Source organism: Lolium rigidum, chromosome 7, assembly GCF_022539505.1.
Source record: "Lolium rigidum isolate FL_2022 chromosome 7, APGP_CSIRO_Lrig_0.1, whole genome shotgun sequence".
In the NCBI taxonomy this organism is placed as follows: domain Eukaryota; kingdom Viridiplantae; phylum Streptophyta; class Magnoliopsida; order Poales; family Poaceae; genus Lolium; species Lolium rigidum.
The window spans coordinates 146058497-146068509 of record NC_061514.1 but is presented as its reverse complement, the minus strand read 5'-3'; the positions used below and the strand labels follow the sequence as shown (position 1 = coordinate 146068509).

At 49.3% G+C, this 10013-nt stretch overlaps 1 protein-coding gene across 1 annotated transcript; it reads left to right on the top strand.

The window, feature by feature from the left end:
- The first annotated feature begins 7100 nt into the window (after nucleotides 1-7100).
- LOC124679085 (probable BOI-related E3 ubiquitin-protein ligase 2) lies at nucleotides 7101-9253 on the top strand. Its single transcript, XM_047214912.1, has 2 exons — nucleotides 7101-7541; nucleotides 8526-9253. The coding sequence occupies exons 1-2, from the start codon at nucleotides 7122-7124 to the stop codon at nucleotides 9072-9074; spliced, it is 969 nt and encodes a 322-aa protein (XP_047070868.1). The 5' UTR covers nucleotides 7101-7121; the 3' UTR covers nucleotides 9075-9253.
- The last annotated feature ends 760 nt before the right edge of the window (nucleotides 9254-10013 follow it).

Sequence of the window (10013 nt, the reverse complement as noted above, 5' to 3'; positions counted from 1 at the left end):
ACTCCGAACAAATATTCGAACTCCATTCCATATTCAAGTTCTACCATTTCAACATCCAACTTTAAGTGTGTCACCCTACGGTTCGTGAACTATGTGGACATGGTTGAGTACTCACTCCGACCAATAACCAATAGCGGGATCCGGAGATCCATAATGGCTCCCACATATTCAACGATGACTTTAGTGATCGAATGAACCATTCACATACGATACCAATTCCTTTTGTCACGCGATATTTTACTTGTCCGAGGTTTGATCTTCGGTATCACTCTATACCTTGTTCAACCTCGTCTCCTGACAAGTACTCTTTACTCGTACCGTGGTATGTGGTCTCTTATGAACTTATTCATATGCTTGCAAGACATTAGACGGCATTCCACCGAGAGGGCCCAGAGTATATCTATCCGTCATCGGGATGGACAAATCCCACTCGTTGATCCATATGCCTCAACTCATACTTTCCGGATACTTAATCCCACCTTTATAACCACCCATTTACGCAGTGGCGTTTGGTGTAATCAAAGTACCTTTCCGGTATAAGTGATTTACATGATCTCATGGTTATAAGGACTAGGTAACTATGTATCGAAAGCTTATAGCAAATAACTTAATGACGTGATCTTATGCTACGCTTAATTGGGTGTGTCCATTACATCATTCATATAATGATATAACCTTGTTATTAATAACATCCAATGTTCATGATTATGAAACTAATCATCTATTAATCAACAAGCTAGTTAAGAGGCTTACTAGGGACTCTTTGTTGTTTACATATCACACATGTATCAATGTTTCGGTTAATACAATTATAGCATGGTATATAAACATTATCATAAACACAAAGATATATAATAACCATTTATTATTGCCTCTTGGGCATATCTCCAACAAGGTGTGACGCCATGAATAAATCGGCTCGGCTTGGCTCGGCTCAAGAAGTTGACTGGACACGCCACACCATACTTTGAGTGGGACCCACCGGCGAGGATGGGGCAAAATATATAAAAGGGTAAAAATGGAAGAAATTATGCTAAATGGGGTAGTTTTTAGGAATTTCCGTTAAGTTGGGTAAAAAGTGGCACAAAATTGATCTTAGGAGGTAAAAAGTGGAATTTACTCAAAAATTTAAATGCACATTATATGAATAAATATTTCATGGTTCTAAAATGTCACGACACTGTCCAAGGTCCAGGAAACGTGTGTGACAACAGAGAGAAGCTGTATTGGGTTTAATGTGTAATGTGTGTCTGGTGTGGTGTTGGGCTGAGCCCATGTAAGGATGGCCCGTGCTGGCCGGCGTGGGGGATAAGTGTCTGAATGGGTGGTCTGGTGAAGTCATCGAAAAGAATAGACAAAAATCTGATATCGTCTCTCAGCTTCTCTCTTCCTCGTCTCCCTGATTCAATTCCTCTTGATTCAATTGTATCAATCCCTAGGGATATCACATCTGGTATCAGAGCAGTCGATTTTTTCCTCGCTTCTCGCTCGGCTTGGATCGTAATTCCAATGAAAGGTTGTTGGTGGATTCGTTCTGCCGACGTAATACCGATCTGCGGTTGATTGGCTAGCAGAAGTCGTCGACACGGCTCCGAAGAAACCCTCTCTCGCCGTCAGGCAAGTGGCAGAGACGATGGAGGCGATGGAGGCGCGGCTGGTGGAACTCCTGAACAAGCAGTTCGGGGCTCAATCAAAGGAGCTTACGACCAAGTTCACCGACTTGCAGCTGCAGTTGGACGAGCAGGCGAGTCGCTTGACTCAGATGCAGGTCAAGGTCGACCTCTCCATGGACTCCATTGGCAAAGCACATCAAGAGCAGGCGCAACATACAACGACGCGCACCAACAACACCAATGACCCGCCTCATCCACCGTTGGTTGTCCCAGGCAACGGGCAAGGTTCGGGAGTCGCCGGGAACGCGCCGGGTATGGCAGGGTTGGGGATCATGGTGGTGGAACACACTGCAACAACAACAAATCAGGGTGGTGCGGTGGGGAGCAAGGCACCAGGACACGCGCTTCCGCCTCAACCACCTCCGCCAGTCAGGCAACTTCAATTTCTGGCTCCAAATCGGGGGCCTCAGGTTCATTTTCCACCCCCTACCCCCATTGTTCATGAGTGTGGAGATGGATCTCGTAGTGGTTCAGATGATGGTCGTAGAAAACAATGGATACCTAAAATGGATTTTCCCAAATTTGATGGCACAGATGCGATGATTTGGATAGATCAGTGTCAAACATTTTTTGAGCTCTATCAAATTCCTGCCGGCTTTCGGGTTGCTGCAGCTACTATGTATTTGCGTGATGGGGCTGCTCATTGGTACCAGTCTTATAAAAAGGTAGCAGGATTTCATGATTGGGATCGTTTCTGCAATGACTTGCTCTTAGAGTTTGAGTGTGACAATCAAAGGGACAAGAATAGGGAGTTATTGGCTCTTCGTCAGGTTGGTACTGTGGCTGAATACAAGCGTCAGTTTGACCTTCTGGTGTATCAAATCCGTCTGTATGATCCAGCTTTTGGAGGGTTGATGGTAGTTTCTCATTTTATCAACGGACTAAAAGATGAGCTCAAAGCTGCGGTGGAAGTGCAGATGCCAACGACAGTGCAACAAGCTTTTCTGTTTGCACATGTTCAGGAGGGTGTTTTATCCAGAGCCAAAGCCCAGTATGGAAGGTTGCCGAAGCATGATTACGGTAAATCAAACTATGGGGCAAAATTTGAGAAAGGAGATTTGTGGAAAGCAAAGCAACTCAAAGATTACAGGCGTGCTAACAATCTGTGCTACCGTTGTGGGGAGAAATATATACCTGGACATCAATGTGCAGTGCAACCTCCAGTCCAAGTCAGGGCACTCCAAGAAGTTCAGATTCTCTCTGATGAATTGCTTGATGCTATTTCTCATGGTGAAACTAGTGACGAGGACAGTAATATGCATGTCTCCTTGAATGCATTGGCTGGCACCGATAAGTGCAACACTATTCGCTTAAGAGCATTAGTGGATAACAAAGTGATGCTCATTTTGATCGATTCTGGGAGTTCCCATAGCTTTATTGATGCTGATATGGTACAAAAACTGAACTGCAGCACACAACCTGTACCAATTACATCTGTCAAAGTGGCTAACGGCCAGTACATGACTTGTAGCAGGCAAGTGTCAAATTTGTGTTGGTGGGTACAGGGCCATACGTTTCAGTATGATTTGAGAGTTCTTGAATTGGGAGGTTATGATGCAATCCTTGGGATGGACTGGTTATCACAGTGTGGAGAAATGACATGCCAGTGGCAGGAAAAGTGGATCAAGTTTGACCACAAGGGCTCCAAAATTAAGTTGCAGGGCATGTTACAGGACACTTCCCAAATACAAATGCTTGAGGTGGCTGTTGAACAAGTAGCCAAATGGCATAAGGGCAATGATATATGGGCAACCGCATTGATAGAACCTGTCACTAGGGAAGTGATCGCACATCCTCCTGCTGCTATTCAAGAGCTATTGGATAGATTTAGTTCGGTATTTGAGGATCCCAAAGTGTTACCTCCTCATCGACAATTTGGTCATGCAATCCATACTCTTCCAGAGGTGGCTCATGTTAATTCAAAACCATACAGATATGCCCCTTTCCAGAAGACTGAAATTGAAAGACAAGTTAAGGAAATGCTAGCAGCCGGATTGATTGTGCCTAGCATGAGTCCCTTTGCATCCCCAGTACTATTAGTGAAAAAGAAAGATGGTACGTGGCGGTTTTGCATCGACTATAGAAGACTAAACTCTGTCACGGTCAAAAGCAAGTTCCCAATGCCCATTGTGGATGAGTTGTTGGACGAATTGGCTGGTTCTCGGTTCTTTTCCAAGCTCGATTTGCGTTCTGGTTATCATCAAATTTGTATGGTGGAAGCTGATGAATTGAAAACAGCTTTCAAAACTCACCATGGTCAGTTTCAATTTCGAGTCATGCCATTTGGACTGACCAATGCGCCAGCCACTTTTCAATGTCTTATGAACTCTGTTTTTGCCCCTTACATTCGTCAATTTGTGTTAGTCTTTATGGATGATATATTGGTGTATAGCAAATCTTTGGAGGAACATCTGCACCATTTGAAATTGGTTTTCAGTTTGCTTCAGCAACATCAACTGTATGCAAAGCGAAGCAAGTGTGTGTTTGCGGTCCAACAAGTGGAGTATCTAGGGCACACAATTTCTGCTGCAGGGGTTGCTACTGATTCAGACAAGACACAAGTTGTGCTGCAATGGCCCACTCCTTCTACTGTGACTGAACTCCGAGGTTTCTTAGGCCTCACAGGATACTATAGAAAGTTTGTCCAGAACTACAACATTATTGCCAAACCCTTGACAAATCTGTTGAAGAAGAAAGCTTTTGCTTGGACTCCTGATAGTGAGACTGCTTTTCAACAACTAAAACATGCTTTATCCCATACTCCAGTGTTGGCCCTTCCAGATTTCTCCCTACCCTTTTGCTTGGAAACTGATGCGCGTGCTACTGGTATTGGTGCCATTTTGAGTCAGAATGGCCATCCTTTAGCTTACTTAAGCAAGGCCTTGGGAGAGAAGAATAAATCCTTGTCTATATATGAGAAAGAGTTTTTGGCAATCATGCTTGCTGTAGCAAAATGGAGACCATACTTGCAAAATGGCCCTTTTGTGATCAAAACCGATCACAAAAGCCTGTGCTACTTGGAGAATCAGGTTTTGGGGTCTGAGCTACAGAAGAAAGCAATGACGAAATTAATTGGCTTGCATTACTCTTTTCAGTATAACAAAGGGGCTGACAATGTAGCAGCTGATGCACTATCAAGGGTTGGACATTTCATGCAATTATCAGCTGTATCTATGGCACAACCTATTTGGCTACAGGAAGTGCTCAATTCTTACGAGATGGACCCAGTGGCACAAGAACTACTGCAAGCATTGGCAATCACTTCTGTGGATCATCCTGGTTATGAACTGCAAAATGGTCTTATCCGTTATCAAGGGAAGATATGGATTGGAGGGAATTCTGGGTTACAAACAAAAATTATTCAAGCTTTTCATTCTACTCCTGTTGGTGGACACTCAGGTATGTTGGCTACATATCAACGAGTAAAGAAACAATTTACTTGGCCTGGGATGAAACCTGCTGTAGAAAATTTTGTGAAGCGAAGGCTGAGTTTGCCAACAAGCAAAACATGAGCATTGCAAGCTCCCTGGGTTGTTGTCTCCTCTCAAACCACCTGAAGGAGCTTGGCAAGCTATTAGTATGGATTTTATTGAAGGACTCCCTAATTCTCATGGGTATAATTGCATTCTGGTGGTGGTAGATCGGTTCGCCAAATACAGCCATTTTCTGCCACTTAAACATCCATTTACAGCAGCCTCTGTAGCTAAGGAATTCATGGATAAGGTGGTTAAACTGCACTGCATTCCTGTGTCAATTGTGTCAGACAGAGATAAGGTATTTACTAGCACTTTTTGGCGTGAACTGTTCAAGATACTGGACACTGAATTACAGATGAGCTCAACATATCATCCTCAATCGGATGGACAAACAGAGCGCACTAACCAATGCTTGGAGATGTATCTACGTTGTGCAATTCATGATCAACCAAAGAAGTGGTCCTAGTGGCTGCCACTGGCAGAGTTGTGGTTCAACACAAGTCATCATTCCGCTTTGGGATGTTCGCCCTTCAAAGCTCTCTATGGTCATGAGCCCAATATGGGGTTTGTTCCAGCTGTGCCCAATACCACAAACACAGATGTGTTCGAGTTGCTTCAAGAACGGGCTTTGTTTTCAGAATATCTCAAATCTCAGTTACAAAGAGCGCAACAACGGATGAAGTTGTATGCGGATCGGCACAGGTCTGAAAGGGAATTTCTGGTGGGCGAAATGGTGTTTGTGAAGCTACAGCCATATGTGCAAACTTCGGTGGTCAGCCGTCCCTGTCCTAAATTGGCTTACAAGTTCTATGGCCCTTTCAAGATTTTGGCGAAAATTGGGTCCGTTGCTTATAAACTGGAACTTCCACCGCCAAGCTTGATTCATCCGGTGTTTCATGTCTCTCAACTGAAGACTTTCATTCCGGATCATACTCCAGTTTTCTCCTCCTTACCGGTACCTCTGGAGCTCAATGCGGAGGAAGTTTATCCCGAAGAAATACTCGAACGTCGCCTGGTGAAAAGAGGTAATGGTGCTCATTTGCAGGTGAAGATCAAATGGTCCAATCTTCCAGTGAATGTGGCGACTTGGGAAGACTATGAAGTGCTCAAGGCAAGGTTTAAGGATGCACCAGTCTGGGGACAGACTGATTCTCAAGGCGGCGGCACTGTCACGACACTGTCCAAGGTCCAGGAACCGTGTGTGACAACAGAGAGAAGCTGTATTGGGTTTAATGTGTAATGTGTGTCTGGTGTGGTGTTGGGCTGAGCCCATGTAAGGATGGCCCGTGCTGGCCGGCGTGGGGGATAAGTGTCTGAATGGGTGGTCTGGTGAAGTCATCGAAAAGAATAGACAAAAATCTGATATCGTCTCTCAGCTTCTCTCTTCCTCGTCTCCCTGATTCAATTCCTCTTGATTCAATTGTATCAATCCCTAGGGATATCACATAAAAGTAATAATTTGAGATTATAAATATTGACACTTTTTTATATAGTTCATCAAACTTTGATAACCTTATCCATATATATTAAAATATTATAGGCATCCTATTATTTTGGTATAGAGGGAGTACTTGTTTGGTTGCCACTTCAATTTGTTCCGGGCGTGAAAAAGCATTGCGCAGCGAGAATCTCGTGTTCGCGCGTTTACCAAGCAGTTTCTTATGGATCGGACTTTTGACCCGTCCACCGGTATTTTACGGTGCTCATCTTCGAATCTTCGGGATGGCGCCCTGCATGGACTCTATAGTAAACATGATTTGTTTCTCGTAATATGCGGTTGATTATCTAACCAAGATCAGTTCGCCAACCTGTAAACGTGACGTCTCCTTCCCCGATATCGAGTGCCGCTCCAAGTTATGGCTTCTCTCCAACCGCAGGAGCGGCGCGTATAAAACCTTCTCCGCATACACCTCCACGCCCATCTCCCCATCCGTTCCTCCTTGCACTCCCTCACTCTTCCCCAACAAAAGCCATGGCTGTGCAGGCGCACAACCTCTCCCACGACCTCCACGTCTACAACAACTTCAGGGGTCTGCCTCTGATGGATGAGATGACGGGCGGATCCCTGTACCTGGATGGGCAGGTTGGCCGCGCGCCGGCGGTGTCGGGTATCGGGAACTCGGTGTTCGGCGACATCGATCTTACCTGGAACGACAACGCCTGCGGCCACGGTTTCGTGCAGAGGAAGCGGGCTCGTGTGGTTGCGGCCGCGCCTTCTTTCTTGGAGAACCCGCACGCGCAGGGGCTTGTGCCCGTCGGCGACGTGCTAACCAGGGCGGCGGGCTCCGGCGCGGCGTCCACCAGCGGGAGGATCACCAATGCCACCAGCCTGCAGCACGACCTGCTCTCGACGCTCTCCCATCAGTGCACGGAGATCGATGCTCTCGTAAGAGCATGTCTAACAGGCCCCGTATTTTTTCGCCCCTTAAAACGCGAGTAGAGGGCCCTGTATATAAAACGCGAGTACTTTTAACCGGACAAAAACGCCTCCCGTCTAGCAGTCCCCGTATACGAAAACTGTAAAAGAGCATATTCTAAGAATATGCTTCTTTTTCATCTCTTCGCGCTGCAGCCCCGCCGTCGGACCTGCCGCCCCACCGGACCTGCCACCCCGCACCATCGGACATGCCGCCCCGAGCTGCCGCCACGCGCCGCCCCGCCGCCTCGCCCGCTTCTCGGGCCGCGGGCGGCCCCGTCGCCTTGCGCCGCCTCGGGCCGCCATGGCCCCGTCGCCTTGTGCCGCCTCGGCCCGCCATGGCCCCGCGTCGCCTTGTGCCGCCTCAGGCCGCCATGGCCACCCACGGCCCTGCCCCGTCATGGCGCACCAGCCCTGCCCGCACCGGCGCCGGCTCCGCCCGTCCCCACCGAGCTCCGCCCCGAGTGGGAGAACGCGGAATTTTGCTTCAAAATTCATCTAGTTTTTTCATTATTTGATAGAAATCTTGATGGGTTGAAAGAAATTGGTAGAGATTTGATAGAATTTAGAGCTCGTTGGCTGGAATTGGTCGCCGGAGTGGAGTTTGTTTGGCGGCGGCGCGGCGAGGTCCGGTGGTGCAGAGTGCAGTTTTCACCCTCTATAAGCCCCTCCACCCTCTACAAGTAAGGGGCGAGGGAGAAAATTCCCGGGCCCCGTATATTTTAGATACGGGGTAAACTGCTTGTGGGGCTCGCTGAGACGGCCATTTTCGCCCGCACCCCGTATACCGCCGGAATTATACAAGTCCGGCGTGGTTTAGGGGGTCTGTTAGACCTGCTCTAAGAATCGAGGTACCATTCTCTTTTTTTAGAAACCATTCTCTTTTCTCGGCGGTTGGAATCGAGTTCTTGGTCGAGCAGTGCTCCGATTCGCGTTGGTTCTGACTGGTGGACGTTCTGCCTGCAGACTGAGCGGATGCGCGCGGGGTTGGAGGAGGCGCGGCGCCGGCACGTCAGGGCGCTGCTGTCGGCGGCGGAGCGTGCTGCGGCGGGCCGCCTGCGTGCCGCGGAGGCCGCGCTCGAGCTCGCGCGCTGCCGCAACGCGACCCTGTCGGAGAGGCTCGGACAGGTCAGCGCGGAGGGGCAGGCGTGGATTGGCGTCGCCAAGAGCCACGAGGCCGTCGTGGCCGGCCTCCGCGCCACCCTTGACCAGCTGCTACAATCTGCCGCCGCGCAAGGAGCGGCTGGAGAAGGCGCCGACGCCGAGGACGCGCGGTCCTGCTGTTTCGAGACACCTGTGGGCGACGATAATGCTGGTGCTGGGGACGACGGCGCGGAGGCATCCAACAAGTCCAGAGCAGCGTGCAAGGCTTGCGGCGAGAGTGAGTCGTGCGTGCTGCTGCTGCCGTGCCGGCACCTTTGTCTCTGCCCCGCGTGCGACGCCGCCGTGGACACGTGCCCGGTCTGCGCGGCCACCAAGAACGCCTCCCTCCATGTCCTGCTCTCTTGATCCAAGCTCGCGCGCCTGTGGCCTTCTCTTCTCTCTAACTGTTTGTCATAGCTAAAATCTGTTGACGTCAGCGCGCTTGGTCTTGCTACTTCATCGCGCCGAAACCCAGCGACATGCCAAGTAAAATAGTGTTTAGTTCGCTAAGTTTCTTCGAATGAATAGCAGTACTTCTAGAATTTGGAAGCAGGTGTGGTGGAGTCTCAGCTCTGAAGAATAGCACCTGCGTCTAAATATACAGTTGCTCCAGGGAGTTGCAGAGCGTAGTACTCAGTTCCAGATGCTGCTTTAATTTTTGAGAAAAAAATTGCGCGGTAGATAAGTTTAATTCGGAGAAAAATGCAGCGATAGACTATAGAGTGCAGTTTCAAGTTTCACTGTCAAGATAGAGCTCTCATTGCGCATAGGATGATAGATCGCTGTCAGGCAGCATTATGAGATCACAAGAGATGCCATAGTGAAGAGGAACGTTTCGCTCTCGCCCCGCGTCGTTCCCCAGGGCGACGCCTGGCCAAACCCTAGCGCCGCCAGCCGCCGCCTCCCCTCTGTACCCCTCCCTCCGCCATTGCCGTCGGCGCTGGCCACGGTGGCGGCAGGCCCCGGCGCCAAAGGGGGTCGGGGGGTGGTCGTGGCGACGACCTGTTGTGGCGGCTGGGGCGGCTGCGGGGAGGCAAGCACGACATCAGGGGCGGCGATCCCCTGGTGTGCGGCGGCAGCTGCTCCTTCCATGGCTTCCCGGCGATGGGGGGGTGGTGGTAGCTGCGGGTCTGGTTCCCACACATATCCGTCGTCGGTTCTCCTGACGGCGCGAGGAGGGGGTAGCGACTTTGCGAGGTGTGGATGGTGTGGTACCGGCGTCCAAGACCGCGTGGCGTGGCAGGCCCGATCTTTGATCTGGGTCGCGTGGGTAACGGATGGTGCGTTCACTGATTCCTCCTTCGT